At 53.1% G+C, this 24,451-nt stretch overlaps 1 protein-coding gene across 16 annotated transcripts; it reads left to right on the top strand.

Moving 5' to 3' along the window:
- The first annotated feature begins 8,404 nt into the window (after nucleotides 1-8,404).
- On the top strand, nucleotides 8,405-24,451 carry RNF44 (ring finger protein 44). 16 transcript variants are annotated; one of them, XM_058724026.1, is made up of 11 exons: nucleotides 8,405-8,532; nucleotides 18,766-18,917; nucleotides 19,095-19,311; nucleotides 19,735-19,902; nucleotides 20,320-20,493; nucleotides 20,592-20,753; nucleotides 20,837-20,961; nucleotides 21,277-21,364; nucleotides 21,453-21,574; nucleotides 21,693-21,792; nucleotides 23,504-24,451. In XM_058724026.1, exons 2-11 carry the CDS (start codon nucleotides 18,811-18,813, stop codon nucleotides 23,594-23,596), a joined length of 1,356 nt encoding a protein of 451 aa, XP_058580009.1. In that variant the 5' UTR covers nucleotides 8,405-8,532; nucleotides 18,766-18,810; the 3' UTR covers nucleotides 23,597-24,451. The 16 variants fall into 16 exon arrangements, with proteins under 16 accessions (XP_058580009.1, XP_058579902.1, XP_058579912.1 ...); XM_058723919.1 differs by having other exon boundaries at nucleotides 8,412-8,532; nucleotides 19,125-19,311; XM_058723929.1 differs by having other exon boundaries at nucleotides 8,412-8,532; nucleotides 19,125-19,311; nucleotides 21,992-24,451.

Below are 24,451 nucleotides of genomic sequence, written 5' to 3'. Positions count from 1 at the left end.
GGCCTGCAACAGCGTGGCCAGCAGACTTTAGCACCATCTCCTCCTCCCTTGAGCAATCATTAACCCCACCAGAGACCACACCTCCCAGGATGAGAAGGATGGGACAGACTCCTCAACAGGCACTGACTGTGGCTCTAGCAAGGGGGCAGGAGGGCAAGACTGAGGCAACCCGCCCCCGTACTCCCAGGACAGAAGGCTCAGGCCACAGGAGAAAGAGCCTGGCAGAACCCCAGCCCAGAGACCTGGGAACAAGGCCCAACCCTGGGGCAGGCAGGAGGTGGGGAGGGTGACAGTTGGTCATCAGAAGGTGATACCTAAGCCTCCCATCTCCTCCTGGCTGTTAAGAGGCCTCAGTGACAGGCGGCCTGTGGAGAAAATGAGAGAGTAGTTAGGCCAGGAGAAGGAACTAATAAGCAATCAAAATGGAGACTCCAGTGGACATCTGTGAGGTTTTCAGAAGAGAGTGAGGGCAACCTTGAGCTTGGGTAACATACTCTCCTGCCTACTGTTGCTAGTATTCCCCTCCACTGAGGACCTCAAAGGGTATCTACCCTTCCCCAGGGGCTCATCCACCCCAGGCTGGTGTTAAATACCATCTAGGTGCTGTGGCCTCCCAGCAGGGCCTGAGCCCCCAATTCCCCCTCCAGCCATGCGGGCCCCACCATCCATCCCTGTGTTGACAGAGGAGAAAGGGGACCCCCAATACAAGATCACCAGCCTCTTCTATGGTGACCCTCTCCTTATGGACAGGAACCCTACCTGACTCAATAGATACAGATCAGGCACTTTACAGGGATGTTTGTTCCCTACCCCCTCACCCATCATTCCTCAAATTTAAAATAGATTATCAAAGTACACATGCTTTGTGTATACCCATGTTCATAGCATACTTATTCGCATTAGGTAAAGCATGGAAACAACCTGATGTCCATCGACAGATGAATGGATAAACAAAAGGAAGGAAATTATTATACATGCTACAACATGGATGAACCTTGAGAACATTGTGCTGAGGGAAATAAGCCAGTCACAGAAGGACAAGTACCATACGATTCCACTTACACGAGGTATCTAAAGTAGTCAAATTCAGGGGCGCCTGGGTGGCTCAGTTGGTTAAGTGGCTGACTTCAGCTCAGGTCATGATCTCTCGGTCCGTGAGTTCGAGCCCCGTGTCGGGCTCCGTGCTGACAGCTCAGAGCCTGGAGCCTGTTTCGGATTCTGTGTCTCCCTCTCTCTGACCCTCCCCCATTCATGCTTTGTCTCTCTCTGTCTCAAAAATAAATAAACGTTAAAAAAAATTTTTAAATAAATAAATAAATAAAGTAGTCAAATTCATAGGGAAAAAAGTAGAATGGTGGTCACTAGGGGCTGGCGGAAGAGGAATGAGAAGTTGTTTAGTGAGTACAGAGCTGCAGTTTTTGCAAAGTTAAATGAATTCTGGGGGCACCTGGGTGGCTCAGTCAGTTAAGTGTGTGACTCTTGATTTCGGCTCAGGTCATGATCTCACAGTTAGTGAGTTCGAGCCCCGATTTGGGCTCCATACTGACAGTGGGGAGCATGCTTGGGATTCTCTCTCTTTCTCTGCCCCTCCCCTGCTTGTGCTCGCTCTCTCTCTCTCTCTCTCTCTCAAAAAAAAAATAATTAAAAAAATATTAAATGAGTTCTGGAGATAGATGGTTGTGATGGGTGCACAGCTTTATAAATGTACTTAATACTTCTGAACTGTACACTTAAAAATTGTTAAGATAGTGAATTTTTATTTTATTTTATTTTTCATTTTTTTTTTAATGTTTATTGTTGAGAGACGGAGAGAGACAGAGAATGAGTGTGGGAGGGGCAGAGAGACAGGGAGACACAGAATCCAAAGCAGGCTCCAGGCTCTGAGCCATCAGCACAGAGCACGCGGGGCTCGAACTCACAAACTGCGAGATCGTGACCTGAGCTGAAGTCAGACACTCAACCGACTGAGCCACTCAGGCGCCCTGAATTTTTTTTTTTTTTTAAGTAAGCTTCCCACCCAGCATGGAGCCCAACACTGGGCTTGAACTCACAACTCCGAGATCAAGACCTGAGCTGAGATCAAGAGTCAGACACTTAACTGAGCCACCAAGGCGCCCGGATAGTGAATTTTATGTTAGGTGTATTTCAGCACAATAAAAAAAAAAAAAAAAAAAAAAAAAGGAAGGAAAATATATGCTACAACAAGCTTAAAAAGGTGAAGAAACCAGGATGAAGGGAAAAGGTGTAGGAAAAACAAGGAGAATATAGGCCTGAATCGAATCCATAGAATATGTAAATATTTGCCTTGCAGTTCTGGTTGCTTGCCAGAGGTGGGTCATGAATTGGCTTCTGAGCTTCTCCGCAGGCAAAGCAAAAAGGGAAACAGGATCCATTAAGTCCAGCATCCAACCACTAAACACACACACACACACACACACACACCCCTTGGGTGAGTATGTTGGGGGCTAGAGAAGAGAGCATGCAATGGTCAGCATCTGGGAACCATGGTGATGTGAGATCTGATACCTGAGAACTCTTGTCTGTCTCCGAGGGGCGGATGCTGCAGGAGGTGGACAGCACCTGACGTGACTATTATAAGGTAGTTGTTAAGAGATGGGGCTCAGGGGCCGGACATCTGGGTTCAGTTGTGATAGGGCAAATGATACCATGTCTCTAAGCCCCAGCAACCCTGTCTGTGAATCACGGACAATGTATGAAGCCTCTCTCAGAAGGTGGTGGTGGGGATGAAATGGAGTCATGCGTTTAAAGTCCCGAGCACAGTGTCCAACACAGAGTAAAGTCTCAATGAATGCCAGTGTTTGTTGTAGTGTGGTGGGATTGCTGCTGACCTAACCACTAAGAAGAAAGGCAGGCCGCTCCCCCCAGCACTCTGGGCTCCGGGCCTGCCCCAGACCGAGGGAGTCAGCCTGGTCTCCCCGGCCAGCTCCAGGTAGGGCAGACCCCAGACCCAAGTCCCTGCTCCCCGTCCCTGCTCTGACACCTGGGACCAACAGCTCTGAGTCACTGCTATGGTCGCATGAGGGCATGTGCTAACCTGCCAGACCTTTGGACAGCATCTGCATGATCCAGGTGTGGCCAAACGGTGCCCTGCCCTTCTCAAGTGGCACCTGTGTGCCTGCCACAAGGCAGCCTCTGAAGTTCACTGAGCCCGGGCTGTGAAAATGCAGATCCAAGTAATAGCCCTAGGCACAGGCTCAGCTTCAGGAAAAGGCGGGCAGCCAGTCAGAAAGTGGAGCTAAGAGGCCAGGATGTGGATTCAGATGACTTGGGTTCTAATCACCGGCCCACTGCTTACCAGCTGGGGGTCTCGGGCATCTCCCTGAGCCTCAATGTCCTCATCTGTAAAATGTGTCTCGGGCATCTCCCTGAGCCTCAAAATGAGTGTAACAGCAGAACTCAACTCAAAGGTTTATTATAAAGATTAATCAGGGAGGTGCAGCTCGCTCTCTCTCGCTCTCTCTCCCTGTCTCTCGCCCGCTCTCCTATCTGGAGAGTGTACTTTTTGCTTTAATAAACTTTCCCCCTCATGTTACTCATTCCCATTAAAAAAAAAAAAGATTAATCATGTGATACAGTAAAGCACTTAGCACAAGAACAAGTGATAAAGAAATGTGCACATGAGATAGCAATTCAGATACACATCAGGGTTTCTTCCCAGCCACCGTTCTAAGTGTGTGTGTGTGTGTGTGTGTTTTTAAACATTTTTTTTAACATTTATTTATTTTTTGAGAGACAGAGAGAGACAGAGCATGAGCAGGGGAGGGGCAGAGAGAGAGAGAGGGATACACAGAAACTGAAGCAGGCTCCAGGCTCTGAGCCGTCAGCACAGAACCTGACGCGGGGCTCGAACCCACTAGCCATGAGATCATGACCTGAGCTGAAGTTGGAGGCTCAACCGACTGAGCCACCCAGACGCCCCTAAGTGTGTGCTTTTTAAATATTGTGTTCAGAAAAACTTCTCGTTGCCTGTCTTTGCTGGCAACCTACTGTGTGCACCCACTATGTGCTCAGAAATTGATCAAGTTGAAATCAAGTCCTCACTTGCCTCTAACTGGGTGACACTGGGCAAGTCACTCCTCTCTGAGCGGACCCTTCTTCATCTGCAACACAAGACACCATGTACCCTCACCTACCCCTCCACTCCACTGTGCAGCCTCACAGGTTGACCCGGAGAGCCTGAGCCAAGAGCGGCTCTTTGCTGTGAATGTGTTCAATCCCTCCTCAACTTCCTAGCCTTCCCTTCATGCCGCACATGGCTTTGCAGAGTACAAAATTCCTTCATTGTTCTGTTCTACAGTAGAGGGGCCAGCCCAAGAACAACCCCTTGGTGTCAGAGACTCCTAGCCTCCAATGCTGGAAAGAATTTGGGACAGAAGAAACTAACTCCTCCCCAACCCAGACACCTGGGCCCCTTTCCGGGGCACACATTTGCTCTAAAGCACCCTTTCCTAGTGGCTGTTCTGCCATGGCTTGCACACCTCCAGTAATAGGAAGCTCACCTTCTTACATGGCCTCCACTCCATGAGCCTAGTTGTATATGTTTCATTGAGTTGAGAGTTTCCCTGACCACTTCCCCTGGGTCTACCTTCTGAGAGCACCAGATCCTGCTTCCTGTCTCCACTGTAAGACGGCTCCTCCAGAGCTTTCCCTCAGGCTCCTCCAACCATGCCCCACTACCACCACACATAGGTATAGCCGCCAAGCCAACCTGGGTTCACATTTCAGCTCCCCCTTTCCTGGCTGTGTGACCTAAGGGAAGCCACTCTCCCTCTCTGAGCCTCAGCTTCCACATCAGGAAAATGAGGGTGGCTGTTTCCTTTCAGTCAAGTTAGTGGAGCTCCAAGATGGAACGTAATGTCTCTGGGCCCTCTAGGAACGTGACTCGATGCCACATGGCCCCCTCTGGGCCCCCTGCCACTTCAGTGTTCATTCAATAGACAGGGATTGAACATTCCCTTTATGCCAGGCACTGTCCTTGGTTCTGGGCACCAGCAGAGTTGGAGGGGATCTGGGCACTCCTGCCCCACAGAGGGATAATCTGTATGACAGCAGAATAGGCCAGGCCAAGAGGAAGGAAAGCCCAGGCAGAGGGAATAGTGTATACAAAACCCCACTCCAGAAAGAGCCCGGCCATTTGGGGAACTGCAAGAACAAGGCTAGAACTCAGAGGCCATTTGTTCAGAAGACTGGGCTTCAAAAATGATTGTACATTAATACAGCGGAATATACTATTCAGTGGTTTAAAGACAGCTCCATGTTCATGGCAGTATTGCTCACAGTAGCTGAGACATGGAAACAACCTAAGTGTCCATCAACGGATGAATGGATAAAGAAGATGCGGTATATCCACAGTAAAATATCATTCAGCCATTAAAAAAAAAAAAAAAAAAAGGAGGGGCACCTGGGTGGCTCAGTCGGTTGAGGGACCAACTTCAGCTCTGGTCATGATCTCACGGTTCTGAGTGGAAGCCCCACCTCGGGATCTCTGCTGTCAGCACAGAGCTCGCCTCACATCCTCCGTCCCTTCTCTGCCCTCCCCCCACCTCATGCTATCTTTCTCTCTTAAAAACAAATAAACATTGGGGCCCCCCCGGGTGGCTCAGTCGGTTGGGCATCCGACTTCAGCTCAGATCATTATCTCACGGTCTGTGGGTTCAAGCCCCGCGTCGGACTCTGTGCTGACAGCTCAGAGCCTGGAGCCTGTTTCCAATCCTGTGTCTCCCTCTCTCTCTGCCCCTCCCCCACTCTCACTTTGTCTCACTCTGTCTCTCAAAAATAAATAAATATATTAAAAAAAATTTTTTTTAAAATAAGTAAACATTAAAAAAATTTTTTAAAAGATAAGTTCTGGGATCTAATGTATAGCATGGTGACTACAGTTGACAATACTGTATCTTATCCTTGAAAGCTGCTATGAGAGTAGAGCTTTAAAGTTCTCATCCTAACAACAACAAAACGGTAATTATGTGAGGTGAAGGATGTGTCGACTAAGGTTACTATGGTAACATTTTGCAATTTATACATGTATCAAATCATCATATTGTACACCTTGAACTTACACAATGTCACATATATTTCAATAAAGCTGGCGGGTGGGGAAGGATCAGACTACTAATACATAGGACCTCAAAAATACTTTAACCTCTAAAAGGGGGCGGCATTTACAGAGCCAGTCATTCCATTAGCCTAAAGTTCTAAACACACATAACTAATCTATAGTGACAGATGAATAGTTATGTACGGAGGGAAATGATGTGGAGGGGGCAAGAGGGAACTTTCCGGAGTGATGAAAACGTTCTAGATCTTGATCAGGGTTTTAGTTATACAGAGGTATATATTTAAGAAAAATTCAATTATTGTAAGCTATACACATAAGATTTGTGCATTTTACTGTACATCTGTAAAATATACTCTAAATTAGGCCTAATTTAGATGCAGTTCTGAAGAAGGCAAGGGCAAGGAGAAGGGAGAAACATGTTTGTTGAAGGATGAACCAGAGTAAGGCAGAAAGCAGGCTCTAGGTGTCAGGGCTTAGTAGAGATCTTGGACCGCCTAGTAAAATCTCTTCCCCTCACTAATGCCTCAGTTTTCAAATCTATAAAAAATGGATAACTGGAAAAAAAAAAAGGGGGGGGGATAATATTTTCCCCTCACTGAGTTGTTAGACTTTAAGGAATAACCAAGTTAATTCACGTTAAGCACTTAGAATACTGCTTCGCACATGGTAACAAGTGGAAGCTTTAAAAAATTAGGTAGGCCTCCAGGCAGCAGGCAGAGGAGCAGAGACCTGGGCCGAGGTAAGAGGGCCCCCGTGGGGCAGCCTCTGAGGTCTGCAGGGACTACAACCACAGGCACGACCCAGCGTGGGGAGGGGCAAGCTGAGAGTTGTAGTTCTCGCCAGTCTAAAACAGCCACGGATGTGATGCGGGGCGACAAGGATGGGCTCCTGGGACCGGGGAATGCTGGGCCTGAGCAGGTAGCGGCCACGCTCTGCACCAGGCTGGCTGCAGAGATGGGCATATGCATCCTGTGGTCAATGGAGTCTCCTAACGTCCCGAAAGAGGTATCAACGCTCCCAGTTCGAAGACGAGAAAATAGGCTCAGAGAATGGCCCAAAGCGGGAAACCAAGATCGGCTGACCCCAGTCTTTACTCTTTGTATACCGACCCTGCCCCCCTCAATCCGAGGCGGAAGCGAGGGTTCTTTGAACGGCCACGTTGTCGTGTTATCTTCCCCATTTCACAGACGAGGAGACAGAGTCCGTCACTCATCCAAGGTCACTCGGGCAGTAAGCGGGAGGCTGGGATGCCAGGCCTTGGGCGCCTCGCCCTTGCACGCCCTTTGCCGCCGGACGCCGAGGAGCGGGGCCTAGAGACGCCCCGCCCCCTCCCCCCTCCGCTCCCGTGCGCTTGGTGCAGTCCAGGTAGTTTCATACACGCGCGGGAGCGGGGGTGAAGATGCGGAGCCGCCGTAGGCCCCGCGCGCGCGCCTGGGGGCTGAGATCCGCAGACGGTTCCACTGCGCGGGGCCGGGGAGGGGGGGCGCGGCAGGCGGCTCTCGGGCCGCCGCGGGACCGGGACCCCGGGCTGCAACGGGGAGCGACTCGCCGGCCGTCGGGTTGAGGTGGAGCCCAGCCGCGGCCCAGGTAACGCCTGGCCCGGACCCTGCGCCAAGCGCCCCAGGCGCGAGGCCAGCGAGGACGGAGTGATAGGGGGCGGCCGCGGGCTGACAGAGTAGCGCAGGGACTTCCAGCGTGGCCTCTGCCTGCACCTGCAGGGCCGGAGCTCGCTACCCCGGGACCCGGAGCCAGAGCTGCTCCGCTCATCAGTCCGCCCGCTAGGTCCTAGTGTCCTAGTTTGGGGACCCCCTGGGAACTACAAGTCCCAGCGTGCCCTGCGCCCCGCACGTGACCCGATCGCCGCTCGACCCATCCCACCACCATCACCGGCGGGTTCCGGCTTCAGCGGGGGCACTGGCAGTAGGGGACGAGAGTTGAGGAGGTGCAGCAGTCCTTTGGTTTTGTAACGTCGGTCCCAAACATTTTACCAGCGCTCCTTGGGCCAGCCGCTGGGGAGCCAGAGCTTCCCTAGCCCAGCCCTAGAGCGGCTGCTTGTCCGGGGAACAGACCCACTGCAAACCCAGCGCCGTTGTTACAGCTTTCAGGATGTCAGAACGCCGAGGGGTCCAGAGAGGGTCTGTGTCTTGCCCAGGGTCACACAGCTTCCGCTGCCTGAGGATCACTAAGCTCGAATCGAGCTGGTGGGGTGGGGGCTTCGGGGCGGCAGTGTGGGCAGGACGGGGGTAGGAAGCTGGCCCTCTCAGTAGGGGAGAAATATAAGATGGAGGGAAAATGGGGAATTCGGTTGGACTCCTCTCCCTGGGTTTGCCAGGCGCCCGCACTCCTGCAGCCTCCGGTTTTCATCTCTGGACGATGTGATACTACCTGCTCCCACCTCTGCAGACCCTGGAAGTCACAGTGACCAGAAGTGCAGAGGGAAAGGAGTCAGAAAGGTGAGCCCTTTCCAACACCATACCCACAAAGCTCACACATTGAAGTGCAGACTCAGACTCAGAAAGTTGGGCGGGTACCGCGAAGATGCACACATAGAGCCACTATTGATTCACGGAGGTGCTCTCACCTCCGTTTTACACCTGGCCAAACGGAGCCTCAAAGAGGTGGTGACTTCCTCAAGCTCGAGGACCTAATAAGAGGCAGAGCCATGTTCCAAGCCCAGAGAGGCTGGCTTCACATGTATTTAACCATCAGTGTATGCCTGTCCTCCTCAGTAGCCTATAGTAGATGAATAACAGTGGTGCACACTAAGTGCTCAGTAAATGTCATCTGTCACTAGGGTCACTGTTCTGATTTTACAGGTAAGACTGAGGTGGAGAGAAGCCAAATAACTGATCCGAGTCAAAGCCAGAGCCCCAGGTCCAGGAATACCTTTACAGACACCCCATCCTCCCCCCATGTCCACAAACACTTCTTTTTAGGGGAGCCAAAGCTTGGAGCTCAGATGTGAGGGCGACGTGTTCGGGCATGACCTGAGCAGAGAGGATTTGGCAGGGAGCCCATCAGTCCCCACCCGGTTGTGAGGCTCTGGGCTCAGATCTCTGATGCTCTGTGGTAGCTAGGAGGTCTGCATCCTGAGCTGGCTCTACCAGGCTGTGCTGTGTGTCCTTGGGTGATCCCTCAATCTCTGTGTTCTGCAAACTCCACCTGGGAAGGCTACTGGGCCCTGTGTCTGGAGGAGGATTTGAGGGGTCCTAGAAGAAAGGAATGGGGTGCTTTCTGACCCTGAGGGAGGAATGGAAGCAGCCAGCTGTCCAAGCTCTTGGCTGGCGGGGGGGGGGGGGGGGTGGTGTCCCGGGGGGGTCCCCTCCCCACTTCTTCCTGCCAAAGTGGAATCCCTCGCATCTCAAGAGGAGGCTTGGGGGTGGAAGCTGGAATGTAACATCCAGTGTTACACTAGGCACTAGGAGGCACTAGGATTTGAATCCTCTGCTGCTCATCCACCTTTGAGCCTCCATGGTCTACTCTTGCCTTTGGACATCTGTGCTTTTGACTGTTGAGCAACCTTTGCGGACTCTGCTTTGGCATTTGTATTGGTTCTGGTGTGAGATTAGAATGTGATCGCAGGTTTGCCCCTTGATGGCTGAGGCGTATCCCCTCACCCATTTCCTCATCTGCAAAACGCTGGCACCTAGCTCTTAGGTCATTGGGAGGACCAGTGAAAAGATGATTAGGATGGGACTTGCTTAGACTGTGCAGGAGACCCTAGAACTCTAATTTCTCCACAGAACCTCCCTGCAGATGCTTGGGTTAAGAGTGAGCTGCTCCCACCTGTGGCTTCTGGAGCCCACTGGGCCCCACTTCCCCAGATCTGAGGCAGGGAGAGGCACTTCCTGAGCCACTTTCCTCAGCTGTGAGATGAAAACACAACCTGTCTTCAAGCGGGCAGGGGTGGAGTTGGGTGGAGTGAGGAGAATGAGGCACACAGGTGTGCAGGCCACATCACCACATTGGGATTCCAGAGCAGAGGACCTGGGGGTTAACCTGAGGGGAGATTTCACAGGAAAACGGACTCGTGGCTTCTCTGGAAAATCTGGTAAAATTGAGCCTCCTTCCCACTTCCTCCAGAGTGATTCTGCATGTGCCCAGGAAGGTATTTCAGATCAGGAGGAGATGTGTTACTGGCCTCTGGCCGTGGGGGATCCCTGAGGGGCTGTGGGGATTTGCTGAGGGCCTCTCAGGGGAGTAAGAGGGTCATCATGAGAGAAGACAGGGCAGGGTTTTCCTGGCCCTGTAGCATCAGAAGTAAGAGTCAAGCCCAGAGCCCCTTCCTTGGGCATCCACCACCCAGTGTGAGCCAGCCCCTGCTGGGGTCGGGGAGCAGCCCCATGGAGATAGCTAATGCTGTCATGATGCAATGTGGTAGCAGTCTTGCTGTGTAATAAGGAAGCCAAAGCAGCTGAGTGCCAGAAGACAGGTCAGGGGGGTTCCGAGGAGGCAGTCTTTGAGCTGAACCTCAAAGGTTGAGCAGGATTTTGCCAGAGGTAAGGGGTGATGATGTTTTAAGTAGAATTGTATAGTCAGAGGTTTAGTAGCTTTAAAGTCCATGACTTGGTTGTGGGTGAATGCTTTCTCAGGGTGGAGTGGCCTCACTGTTCTCAGCGTGGCCTTGGGCAAATCATTTCACTCCTTAGGCCTCGGATCCTCACCCATAAAATGAGGCCTTCCAATGAAGACTGGATGATAGTGTATTTAAAAATTCTGGATCCCCTTAGACCAGAGGGGATTATGGAGACATGCAGCAAAATGACTGACAGTGCTGTGTGCGAATTAAATGGTATGAAGTGAAGGTTAGGGTAGGTCTAGGCCTGGGTTCAGAGATTAGGGAGTTCAGTACAAAATGGAGACCCCAGAGCTTCCTGTAAGAGGTGAGATGAGAACAGAGCCCCGAGGACAGAGAAGAATAGACTGATAGAAAGGAAGAGGGAGGGTATCTCAGGCAGGGAAGGTCAGCGGGTGCACCATCATGGTTGTGGGAGGACTGGGGAGAGGTGAGCCTGAAAGGGTGGGGGAAGTTTGTTAATTATAGCCCAAAAGGCAGGCAGCAGGGAGCCATTGCAGTTCTGTCCCTACAGAGGCAAGCAGGAGGGTGGTTTTAACAATGTAGCATCTTCCAATGAGGGAAAGATTTTCTAGTTGCTTTTACATAGTGGGGAAAAATAAAAGGTTGGGAGGGATATAGGAGAAGGGAGAGTTGATGATAAGGAAGTGGGTTAGAGAAAGGTATCACCGTGTACTTTCCCATTCATTCTCAAGCACGCCTAGTTTTAACTGATGGATAGAGTTTGGCAGGTAACATCTATAGTACTGCATCACGAACTTGATCTCCTGTGCTTAGGCATCTGCAAACCACCCCTGGGTACCATCTTCCTTGCGTTGCTGGCTGCACATCCACAGTGCTGTAACAGATTGTTGCTGGTCTAAACAACACTTGGATAAGCATCTCTGTTCCCCAAACCTCCTTCTGGATTGTTTCCATTGGATACCTTTTGAAGGGAGATTTTCTGACTTTAAGTGAACTGATGTTTTAATCCCTTTTTTTTAAGTATGTTTTTTAAGTTTTTAATGTTTATTTTTGAGAGAGAGTGACAGAGAGAGAGAGAATGTGAGCAGGGGAGGGGCAGACAGAGAGGAAGACAGAATTTGAAGCAGGTTCCAGGCTCTGAGCTGTCAGCACAGAGCCTGACGTGGGGCTCGAACTCAGACTGTGAGATCGTGACCTGAGCTGAAGTCAGACGCTTAACCGACTGAGCCACCCAGGCACCCCTGTTTTAATGTTTACAAGATTTAAAACATACCTTTACAGTAATTTTCTTCACGATTTTCTATAGGCTATATTGTACATGTTTTTTTCTCTTTCTTTATTGTTATTTTTTCAAAATGAAGAGTGTACTCTTTAACCCCCATACCCTATTTCACCCATCCCCCTCCCCAGATTGTACAGGGTTTTTTAAAAAGAGCAAATGTACACAAGCATATACAATAAAAAGTCTGTCCTCCTGACCCCATACTCTCTTCCAGTTTTCCCTGAGGACAGTTGTTAGTTCCTGAATATCCTTCCAAAAATATTCTATGGAGATATCATATATATCCAATTTCAGAAAAATTGATACATACTGTTACATTCTGTTCAGGAAATTGCTTTCAATTTTTATTTTTAAATTTGGGATTATGAAGTACACCAAAGAAGCATAGAAAATGACACCACCACACCTCCAGTAGGCCAACACAAAGGTTTAACAAATATTAACGTTTTGCACTGGCATCTTGTTTAGGGCTGTCTTGCAGGTGGCCCTATGTCAGTGCAGCCCCATGCAGAAGAGTCCAGTTATTGGTTATTGCACACATCATTCTTTTCGGCCTGTGCCCAGCTCTGGGATAGAGTATTACTGACTTTTATTCTTAAATAATCGATGTGGAGGCAATACCCTACTTTGTATAATGTCTGCCCCAGTATTATTAGGCAAAGGAGAACGAAGCTCGGTTTTGGTTTTAATTCAAATATCTGTTCAGCCACACTTCCTAGCTGTGTGACCTGGGGTGAGTGACGCCCACCCCGCCCCCCCTTGATTCTCTTTACCCATCTGTAAAATGTCGTGGTCATCCCTCCGTCTCATCGCTGCTGGGAGAAGTACAGTGGGAAACTGAAGACTCCACTGGGCTTAATTCCCCAATACCGTTAAAGCCCTCCGCTGAGGAGACTAAGCTCTCATAGCCACGCGCTGAAAGCACCCAGAGCTCCCGACAACTGCGGCTCAAGCTTCAAACTGTTCCCCGCCCCTTTCCCGGGCCACGCTGGGGGTGGGGCGGTTAAATGTCTCTGTGACGTCAGCGCAAGCAGGACCAATCACCCTGCCTCACAGGCGTTAGTTCGTTTGCCTGGGTTGCCCGCTATTGGTCCGTTGGGCAATCCAGGCCCTCCCAGCTTTTTAAAGCTGCCGCGTAGTATAAACAAGGAGATGTAGGGCGGCCAGGCCATGATGTCATCGCGGCGCGGTAGCTCTTGGGGCTGACGTCATCTCCGGGGAGGTTGCCGACCCAAGGCTGTTAGAGCCTTCCTAACCCACTCGGGCTGGCTTAAGAGGCCGCTCCCGCCCCGTCGAAGGTCAGTCCCATTGCACTTCAGTGTCTCACGCGGCGCCCTGTCCCGGAAGAGAAGACCATGACACAGTAAGTCCGGGCTGCGGCTCTCCTAGCGGGACTCATTTCTCCGGCAGGGAAACTGAGCCTCAGAGGCGCGAATGGTTCGCGCGTTTGCATATCAAGTTCGAGTTGCAGCCGGTTGGTCTTGCCCAACCCGGGGTCTCCCATCTTTAGCTCAGGCCATGTGGCCCCGCCCCTTGCCTGTGGTGACTGCGGTCACTTTAAGTGCGAAGGTGGGGGCAAGAAGGAGGTTTTAAAAAAAATCTGGCCTCAAGATGGCGTCCTGTTAATCACGTGCCGAGTCGCCGCAAGTGATTGGCTCTCATGGCGCCCGCGGGGCGGAGCTCTTGGCGGGGCTGCCGCGGGCAGCAGCCGGCTACTGTTTGCCGGAACCTCACGGCGCGCCCCCGCGAGCCCCCCTCCCGCCCAGCGCGCGACCCCGCCGCTTCGAATGTTGTGAATCAAATGTGGGGTTTGTTACATTCCGCTGCCGCCGCGGACAGTTCTTAAAGGGCCAGCGGCCCGCAGCTGCGCAAACCGGGCTGCGTCCTGCGCCGCCTCCCGCTCCCGGAGGGCCTGGGCTGAGGGAGGCAGACCGCGCGTGGGCCTCGCGAGGCAGACGCCGGCGGACCGACAACAAAGAAAGGGCCCCGGAAGGAGCTGTACTGCCCCCGGACCGGGGGGTGGGGAGGGGAGCACATTGTTCCGCAGGGCGGGGGCTCTTAAAGGGTCCAGGCAGCCCCCCTCCCCTCTGCCCAGCTTGGCCGTCCTAGATCGGGAACAAAGGAGCCAACGTGTGGCCTGGCGGCCGAAGGTGAGTAGGGGCCAGAGCCCCAACTCCCTATTTCCGCATCCCTGGAACTCCTTCCCCTCTCCCCTGGGGCTGGGGGCTGTGGTGTAGCTGGCTCTGCAGGGGTTAATCACGGGCGGTCCGGAGGGGGACGGCGAGACCTCTAGAATCAAGGAGGATTACCACCACCACCTCCCCCTCCCGCAACCTCCCAAGGCCAGGTCGAGTCTCCCTTCTCCGGAGACTGAGTGTTGCGGTTGGAGAGGAAGGAGCCGCCCCCTCCCCCTGCCACCGCCACTTCCTTTGTTGTTGCTTTTGTCTCACGCCGAGCACATGGTCCGGGATCCTCGGCTCTTAAAGTCACAGCGCGCTGGCCCCAACGCCGCAGTCTGGCCTCCCGCCCCCCCATGCCCTTCCGAGCACGGCACAAAGGAGTGAGAGGAGGACGTGGGAGACCCCTCTTCGGGCGGGTGTCTACATCTCGGGCCCCACTATCCCCGGGTAAGGGAGGCTGAGTAAGCTCCCCAAAGCCCCGCAACCCGCATCGAGTTCGCGTTGAGGAGGGGCCGGCCCCTCAGAACACTGGTTTCCCCTGCCCGCTAATGTGACCACCTGGTTTCTTGCGTCTTGTTTCTTCTGGCTTTATTTGGGCATTCTAAGAAGGGGAGATTTCCACCCCCATTTCACAGCTGTGACAACTGAGGCTCATGGAAGCAGAGAGATTTCCTTGATCAAGGTCATCTAGGGAACCTGGGCTGGCCAAGGACTCCTAGCCAGGAGCCTGATGGTCCTGCCCTCAGCTACCTCCAGGCAGCACATGTTGGGGAGCTCTGCTTGCCCACCAGGCAGTGGTGGCCTAGCCTGCCCCTTGGGGTGGAGGCGGCTTCTCATCCTGCCTGAGTCTACTCATGCTCTCAGAGGCTGGCTTTGCTTAACAGCAAAACAGCCCTTGTTCCTGCAAACATCACCCAGGGGCAAATGACTTGGCTGGGGCTCCCTAGACTAGGATTGGGATGGCTGTTTGGGGCCCTGGAAGTAGGGATTTGGCTACCTCCTGGGGGAGAGGGGTGGATGCAAAGTGTGGTTCCTGTTTCCAGGCAAGATTGGATTTAGGGATGGGACTCTCAAGACCCATTTGCCCAGACCTTAAGAGAGCACAGCACAGGACTATGGAAGGGCAGAGGAATTGATGAGGGTGGTTACCTGGCCACCCTTGCTGTTTGACCTTGAGCAAGTTGATAGCTCCATCTCTGGGCCTCACTTGCGTCACCACAATAGTGTTAGTCATGGGTGCCTGAAACAGAAAACTCTTGAGATCCCCTTTAGGGACTGGAAAAAGAGACTTGGGATAAGGTGGTTATTGGGGATACTGATGCTAATGAGAGAGTCAGGAGGTGGGGGCCTAGAGGGCTAGCCAGGCAAGACTAGTTCTGTTTCTCTGGCTTTGTGAGCTAGAGTAAGTTACTTCCTTTCTCCATGTCTCAGTTTCCTCAACTGTGAAGTGGGTGTGTCCCCTCTGTACAACTTGTGTTCTTGGTAGGACTTCCAAGAACCAGGTGCCCCTCACTTGCCAGCTGGAGTTTTCCCCTAGGGAGGCACATTTCCCAGCTAGCACTTAGAGCGCTTGAAGTGGCATCTCATTTTTGCTTGTGAGCCAGAGTCAGCTAGGAGGTCAGCCTATCTTAATTTCTGATAGTGATCATTCACACCTGAGCTTTGAAAATCACCTCTGCCCTTGAGCAGTCCTTGCCAGTCCATTGGGAAGTGGTTATTGGGCTGTTCCTATTTTATAGGTGAAGGAGCTGAGGCTCAGAGAGGGGAAGCGATGTGTCCAAGACTCTGGCCAGAAGTTGGGGTATCATGTGTAAGAATGCAAGGGTTGATGCTTTCACCTTCGGCACAATCATCTACAGCTGGAGGAGGCCCTTCTGTCTGCTGATCTGGTTTCTCAGCTCCTTGCCACTTAACCTTTCCTGAGGAATGGGTGTTTTTGAAGGGGCTGGCCACAGAGAAGATTCCCATGTACCTGGGCCTCTGTGGCATCCACACCCCCCAGAGTTCAGCAGGGCAGCCTGGCACAAGAGAAACCATTGAAGCCACTGCCTGGATCGTGTCCCAGTGCACTCACAACTCTGGCTGACAGGCCTTGGACCTCACCTCTCTGAGCCTCAGTGTCCTTATGAGGGTTGCTATGAGGACTCAAGATGACACATGCGAGGTGTCATAGTTATTATTGTTAATATTCCTCATCAATAGGACTGTGGGCTCCCAGGATCTCTGAGGTCCATTAGAGCACAGGTTCCCAAACCTGGCTGTGTTGTAGAAACTGCTTGTGAATTTGATAGAAAATATAGGTGTCCTTGTTCCCCAGCCTCCAAAGATTCTGATCCAGAAGGTCTGGAGTGACCTAGGAGTTTATTGTTTCAGATATTTGGGGGGTTTACTCTGAGTCTCTCTTGGCCTTTGTTTGCTAGGCTGGATTGTCAGCAAGAATCTGGAAGGCTGTGTGTGTAAGGATGTGCCCTTGGCCCACACCAGGGGTTACAAACCTAGTTACCTATGGTGGGCAGCTAGGGAATGGGCCTGGAGTGGCCTGGGGGGAAAGTTCATGCATGCTCTGAGTGAGGGCGCCAAGCAGAAATGAGGGCCTAATGGGACCAGATTGTCTCCTTTTTTTTTTTTTTTTTTTTCTTTCAGGGAAGGCCAGATTTTTATATAATCTCCCAATTGGAAAAAGATTTTTAATGTTTATTTTTGAGGGGTGGGGAGGGGCAGAGAAAGAGGGAGACACAGAATCCAAAGCAGGCTCCAGGCTCTGATCTGTCAGCACAAAGCCCAACATGGGGCTCGAACTCACTAACTGTGAGATCATGACTTGAGCCAAAGTTGGACACTTAACCGACTGAGTCACCCAGGCACCCCTGTAATCTCCCAATTTTTAATCATGGGCACCAACTTCATTGTTGGTAGACTGTGGCCTTGGACCTGTGTGATTGGCTTTCTAGTGTACATTTCCCAGATCAGTGCTGAACACAAGCTGGTCACTGGGCCCTGCCTGCCTTTCTGCCAAGTGCCAGAACTCAAGTTAGATGGGAGAAGTGTGAATTACAGCTCTTAACACTTCCTGGCTGTGGCCTTGGCCAGGTGCTGCCCTAGCAAGTGAAGAGTTTCCTCTGCAGCCTGGTTTTTTGAGATTTAGGGCCCAGGCTTGTAAAGCTGAGCACAGAGGAAATGTTCTTGCCACTGTTGGCAGGAAAAAACAAAATGTTGAGGGTGTTGTGTTGGTACACTGGCTCCCAAGCTGTGTCAGGGAGGCAACACTGAAAGCTGGGTATCAGAGAACTCACCACAACCCTGGGTATCAGAGATGCATAGGAGTTTTGTCAGATGGAGAAGGGGTGGCTAGAGGGGGCCTTCCTGTGGCAGGAACAGCAAAGGGCTGGTCCTATTTGATGCAACCTTTGGCTTTGCAGGGCCTGATAGGTTCTAGCATTCTCTCTGCCAGGGCCTCATCCCAGTGTCTGGAGTAAATAAATTGTGGCCCTGCAGCTTATCCCACTTGGACCCCCAACTCCTACCCGAGAGGAGACCTGCCCCACCCCTTTTCCTCCCAACTTCCTCCTTTAGGTTCTCAGTTCCCCTTTTTTCTCAGCAAGCCCCACCTCCACTTGAGGGCTGTGTTATGCCCCCAGAGCAAGGGCTTGGCTGTATGCCAGACCCACCCATCCACCAGTGGCCACTTCCTTCATCACCTCCTGTGAAGCCCTTGGGCTGGACCCCTCCCTGCTGGCAGCAGGGTGCAGTGAGAGGCTTGTGGCCAGCTCACCTCCCAGCTTTGAACACTTGGACAAGTCTCTTCCTCTCTGTGAGCCTCAGTCTTCTCTTTCTTGAAATGGAGCTGACAGGGGCTCCTGGGTGGCTCAGTCGGTTAAGTGCCCGACTTCGGCTCAGGTCACGATCTCGCAGTCTGTGAGTTCGAGCCCCGCGTCGGGCTCTGGGCTGATGGCTCAGAGCCTGGAGCCTGCTTCCGATTCTGTGTCTCCCTCTCTCTCTGCCCCTCCCCTGTTCATGTTCTGTCTCTCTCTGTCTCAAAAATAATAAAATAAACATTAAAAAAATTAAAAAAAAAAAAAAAAAAGAAATGGAGCTGACAGTGCCTTCCTTAAAGAGTAAATAAAGTCACATGTGGGTAGACACTGCGGGAGCTGGTTATGGAAAGATAGAAAACTAACTTGAATTTGGAGCCCCTGAGGGCAGGAACCAGGTCAGAACCTCTTACCTGGCAATACTGGAAAGAGAAAGCCTGATTGGAATTGACCCCGAGCCACCCCAGTAGAAGGGAGGAAGCTGGAGTGCCCTCCCAGGAACCCCAGCTTCCTGGAGATTGAAGTTGTAGACCTCCACACCAGGACAAGGTGCCCTGGGAACCCTACTGTGAGGGAACCATGCTGGCCAGCCCTCTGAACTCACCATAACCCTGAATGGGAACTTGACCCCATTTCATAGAGCAGGAAACTGAGGCCTGGGCTCCCTGTCCCTGATCTGTCATCCCTAAACCCCAGTGCCAAGAAGGCCAGACCCAGACAGAGTACACACTACACGTGGAGCACAGGGTGTGATGGACATCTGTGGCCCCTGGAATTGGACTCCTGAGATTTGATTCTGTCTCTGCAGTCCCTAATGGGGCAAGTGACTGGACTTCTTTGTGCCTCAGTTTGTTTATCTGTTTGCCTCCTAGGGTTGTGAGCCCTGGCCCAGCCCCTCTAGCCCTGTGCCACCCCTGATGCGACCATGGGCTCTGGCAGTGACTAGGTGGCCACCCTCTGCCCCTGTGGGTCAGCGGCAATTCTCTGTAGGACCCAGCAGTACCCCGGGCCAGCTCCGGGGAAGGTAGGAAGGAACCTCCTAGTCCTGCAGAGCCTAGAGCCCCTGGTGCTGGGGCTGTCAGCTTGGGTTGGGGAATAGGGGCTGGGAGGGTGGGGCATAGGGCCCTGAGCTTTCTTCCTTCCCCAGTGGGTAGTGACCTTGGCTTCTCTCCATGCTCTCTGAATGAGTGGCTCCCCTCAGTCCTACTGGGGCCTCCTCTCTGTGGTGCAGCCCCAGCCGCGAGGGCCCCCTGGCCAGCCTGCCTGCCCAGGATGAGCACTTACCCTCCCAGCAGCCACCGTCCCGACCACACCTCCCTGTAGAGGAGCACCGAGCCTCGGCTCCTGCCGGCAGGAGCCCCCGAATGCTGCACCCAGCCTCTCAACAGAGCCCGTTCATGGTTGATCTCCACGAGCAGGTAGGCAGAACACCCTTCACCTGTTTCCCCACCCTGCGGGGCCCCTCCCTACCAGTCTCTAGCAAACCTGTCTGAGGACCAGAGATAGTGGAGCCCTGATTGCACTTTCCTTAACTCATTGCATGTTCAGTGAGGCATTATTAGCCCTGTTTTACAGGCTGGTAAATCGAGGCCCAGAGAAGGAAAGGGCTGCCTTTGGGACTACACAGTGGATGAGTGGTTGAGCTGGAAGCCCCTCCCAGGTTTCCCAGAGGGTTCTCTCTGCCCTTTAGGGCTTGGGGCAGGGGGACAGCCAGGTCTGTACCTAGGTAGGACCCCACTAGAGAAGGGAAGGGAGCTGGTCCAGCAGGGTTTTCTCATTTAGGGGCAGCAGCATGGCCAGGTTTCCTCCCTACAGTTCTTGGGTTTTCTGTCCACCCACAGGTGCACCAGGGACCCGTCCCTCTGTCCTACACAGTCACCACAGTGACGACCCAAGGCTTCCCCTTGCCTACAGGCCAACACATCCCTGGCTGCAGTGCCCAGCAGCTCCCAGCATGCTCCGTGATGTTCAGCGGGCAGCACTACCCCCTCTGCTGCCTCCCACCCCCGGTGAGTGAGTGCTTTCACCTCCTGCCCCACTACTACCTGAAAGCCCCAGACACAGGCCAGCAGTAGAAGCAAGTCAAGTTTATGATAGCCGTCAAGGCTATCAAAGCATCTGCCCAGTTCCAGGCCCCAACACTGTTCAGTAAAGCATGTGTGCGCTCATGTACAGTTAGCACCTGGGGTTTAGGGACCTTCCTGCACCCCAGTACCTGCCTTTTGGTTTGGAATTGTTAACTAAGGGCCTTAAGAGTGTAGTGTCCTGCCTAAGTGGCCTCTAGCAGGGATGGGATGGTCCACAGGGCTTCTGTGGGGACCTCTCAATGAATGGAATGGCTCCTGGTTCTCAGCACAAGCATAGCCCCAACCCAGAGCCTAGAAGAACATTCTACAGTACACCCCCCACACCCCCTCTCTTGGCAGCTGATCCAGGCGTGTACCATGCAGCAGCTCCCTGTGCCCTATCAGGCCTACCCCCACCTCATCTCCAGTGACCACTACATCCTGCACCCCCCACCGCCAGCCCCACACCCCCAGCCTGCCCACATGGCACCTCTTGGGCAGTTTGTATCGCTGCAGGCCCAGCATCCACGTATGGTGAGTCTGGGCGATGGGTTTGATGCTATAGGGCATGGTATGGGGGGCGGGGCTTCCCTTGTTGCTGACTCTGGCTGACCCACCCTTGCCTCTTCCAGCCCCTGCAGCGGCTTGACAATGATGTGGACCTGCGGGGGGACCAGCATCCCCTGGGGAGCTTCACCTACTCCACCTCTGCCCCAGGCCCAGCCCTGTCCCCATCTATGCCCCTGCACTACCTGCCCCATGATCCACTGCACCAGGAGCTGTCCTTTGGTGTGGTAAGTAGCACCCCCACCCAGACTCTAGGGCGATCAGGAGACAGGCCCACTGGTCTGATCTGCACCTGGCACCCCTCTCACAGCCATATTCCCACATGATGCCTCGGAGACTGAGCACCCAGAGATACCGCCTGCAACAGCCGCTGCCCCCGCCACCCCCACCGCCACCCCCGCCACCGTATTACCCCAGCTTCCTGCCCTACTTCCTGTAAGTACCAGCACATCTGCCCCAGAGCCCTGGTGCTCTGGTCTCCTGGGGCCTCCAGTTGTTGGACCCAAACATAGCCCCAGGAGGTACCCAGGACCTCTGAAGCCATCTGGCGTTCCCACTAAACCACACATACTCTCAGCACCCACCAGCTGGGTTCCTTGCTCTCCTATAATGTCCTGGGACAAACACTGGAGCCCTGGTGTGAATGGTGCAGAGCTCTGGGCTTTGTTTCACGGAGGGAGTCGGGAGCAGCTCTGCACCCCCTACACCTACTGACCTTGACCCTGGGTCCCCCACACCTGTCTCCCCCAGCTCGATGCTGCCAATGTCACCAACAGCAATGGGGCCCACCATCAGCCTGGATCTCGACGTGGATGATGTGGAGATGGAGAACTATGAGGTCCCGTGGAGCACTGTCCTGGGAGGTAGGAGCTTGGGGGACCTCTGGCCTTGAGCACTAATGACCCTACCCTCCTGTCTGTATCCAGGCCCTCCTGAATCTGGCAGAGCGGCTAGGAGATGCGAAGCCCCGAGGCCTCACCAAAGCGGACATCGAGCAGCTCCCATCGTACCGCTTTAACCCAGACAGCCATCAGTCAGAGCAGACACTGTGAGTACTGTGCCCCTGTCTCCTCCAGGGGGACCCCTTCCTCCAGGGGACTTTGTGCTATGTAGTGAGCCTCCCTCTGCTGTTAGTATGGAAGTAACACTCAGTGCCCTCCTTCTAGATGTGTTGTCTGCTTCAGTGACTTCGAGGCACGGCAGCTGCTCCGAGTCCTCCCCTGCAACCACGAGTTCCACACCAAGTGTGTCGATAAGTGGTTAAAGGTAACGCAGCCCAGGCCAGATCCTGGGTATTCCTCATGTGGTGAGGGAGGTGGGTGGACCTTGGAGGGTTTCCCCCCTTATCCTTGTCATCACCCAGAAGTTGAGGCTCTGTTCAGGGGTCAAGTCCCAGAAGTAGAATAGACCCAGCTGAGGTGGGGGATAGGCAAGAGTGGAGCCTGATGTGTGCCTGCTCCCCCAGGCCAACCGGACGTGTCCCATTTGCCGGGCCGACGCCTCCGAGGTGCCCAGGGAGGCTGAGTGAGGCCCACAGCTGCCCAGGATAACCCTGCCCGAAGCTCTGGAAGCTCGGGTTGGGGGGACCTGGGGAGGACGGGGAGGGAGTGGCCCAGGCCTGCCCCGTCATTCCCGCCTGCATCTCCAGAGCTGGTGCCAGGGTCAGCCCCGAGAGAAGCCCCTGCAATAAGCCCCTGCATTTGCCAAGCTCCAAAGACTCCTGCCCCGATATGCCTGCCAGTCTGCCCACCACGGAGCTGCCTGAGTGTCTCTAACTCAGTCTTCCTCCTGTTTGCCCTCAAGTCCGTCTCCTTTACCTGCCAGCCCTGGGAGCCAGGTGTCCATCCCCCACCCCAGTGCAGCTGGGGGAGATCCTCAGCCCCAGGGTGGGCAAAGGGAGCTCCATCCTGGGTTGCCTGGTCTCTTGCACTGAAATGGTGTGCCGTCTGACTGGGTGGCACTGACAGGTGTGTGGACAGATGGTGGCATGAAGCCATTTCCTGAGCGCCCCAGGCCTGGGTCCTCCTGCCTTGACCCCAGACAGATTCAGGCAGCCAGCCCCATGCAGGCTGCTGTGAGGGGTGGGTCTGGCTCCCTCAAGGACTGTCACCCCAGTCACAACATTCCAGCCCTACCCCCAGGCTGGAGGGCATCAGAGCCAGCCTCCTGAGCAGGTGGGAGACAGGCTCTGAGCTGAGGTGGCATGTATCTTGAGGGGGCCTGGGCCATGCAGGGGAGAGTGACCTCCTGTGTTCTTCGTGGCCACCCCTCCCTGGCATTGATGGGGGCCAGACCCATGCCCAATCTCCCCTCTCTGTTGTTTTGCATGAACGTGAGGAGCAGTTTTTATTTATTCATTTGGCCCAAAATCGCGTGTAGGATTTGGGGGTGTGGATTTTTAAACAATTTATTTTCTTTTGGTTTAATGGGGGGATACAGGGACCAACCAGGACCAAGTGCCCAGGGGGCCGGGAATGGTCTGGTGGTGCCGCCTGGTCTGCATGCATGCGTGTGGCTGGGGCTGGGCTGGGCGGCTGGCGGTCACGGGTGGGGTTGGGGGGTGGTCTGTGCTCAGCTGATAACTGCCATGCACTGTACTGCACACGTCCCCAGAGCCTACCGGGACCGTACGCTTTTCAGGGCATTTCTCCCTCCAGCCAGGGCCCATCTCCCATCTGACTGGGCGAGTCTCCTCCTAGGAAGTCCCAGGAGGACAGGGACCAGGGAGGGCGTGGATCCCACCTCCAGGGGCCCCCTCCCAGCCTGAGCCCTGCCCTCCAAGGTCTGGAGGAGGCCCCCTGTAGGGTCTGGCTGAGCTCCCACCTTCTCCCTCCCTGGTCCCGTTCCTTTCCTGTCCTACCCCTAGCTGGGGTTGCTGCCCCTGAACGAACCGCGTGTGGGGCCGGCACATCCTAGCAGGCAGCCCCTGGCGCCTGCTGCCTCAGGGATGCTCCAACCACCCTCGTTCTCCCCGCAGCGGCCCTGGCTCCCTGCGTCCCCTCAGCCTGCCATGGGGCCCCATCAGCCTGGCCCCACCCCCGTGGAGAACCCAAAGTCTTACTGTATATAACTCCAGGTGACGTTTCTATATTTATAGCAGTGTTGAAACCCCACGTGTTTTACACAGAGAACCACCCTCTCCAAACCCCCCCTCCCTTTCCCACCCCAACAAAAGGTTTTCAGAATCCTTAAGGTTCCTGGGGCAGGCGGAAACAGGCTCTCGGATTGTGTGTCGGCTGCAGCAATGATTCCAACGAGCAGCTATGGGGGGGGAACACAACATTAAAAAAAAAAAAAATCATTAAAAAAAGATTTATAAACAATTATTTAGGATGTTTGTGATTTGCCGACCTTGCTATAGATGCCATGTTACCAATGATTTCCTGTGGTGGGGGCTTGTCATTGTTTACTCTTTTATTTACCAACTTCTGGCCTAGGCATGACAGTGGGCACCATCCCCCAGCCCTGGCTGGGCCCAGCACCTGTGTTCTGTGTTAGAAAGGTTTTATATATATATATGTATACATATATATATATATATATATATATGTATACATATATATAAAAATATATGTAATTGGGGGGCCCTGTTCCTTGCACATTTTACAGTTACCTCATTTTTCCCATGTATGTATTTGAGAAAATGCTAATATATAGAGAAAAAAATGGTTCTTAAAGCTTAAATGTGTGGTTTTTTCCATTCCATTGGATTCACATTGGTTTGTAGCATTTAACATAACTAGTATGTTGTATTATATATATGTGTATACTGATTGAAATTTTTAACAGATTTGTACTTTTTTTAAAATGAAAGTTGCTAGTTCTGCTTGACCAAGTAGTGCAATCATTATTTTTTTTAATATTGTTGCTGATTTCAGAGGGATATTCACTAATAAATGTATGATGTATATCAAGTATTGCCCAA

Source organism: Neofelis nebulosa, chromosome 1 (genome assembly GCF_028018385.1).
Source record: "Neofelis nebulosa isolate mNeoNeb1 chromosome 1, mNeoNeb1.pri, whole genome shotgun sequence".
NCBI lineage: Eukaryota > Metazoa > Chordata > Mammalia > Carnivora > Felidae > Neofelis > Neofelis nebulosa.
Note: the sequence above shows the minus strand (reverse complement) of the source record. Positions and strands in the feature narration are given on the sequence as shown.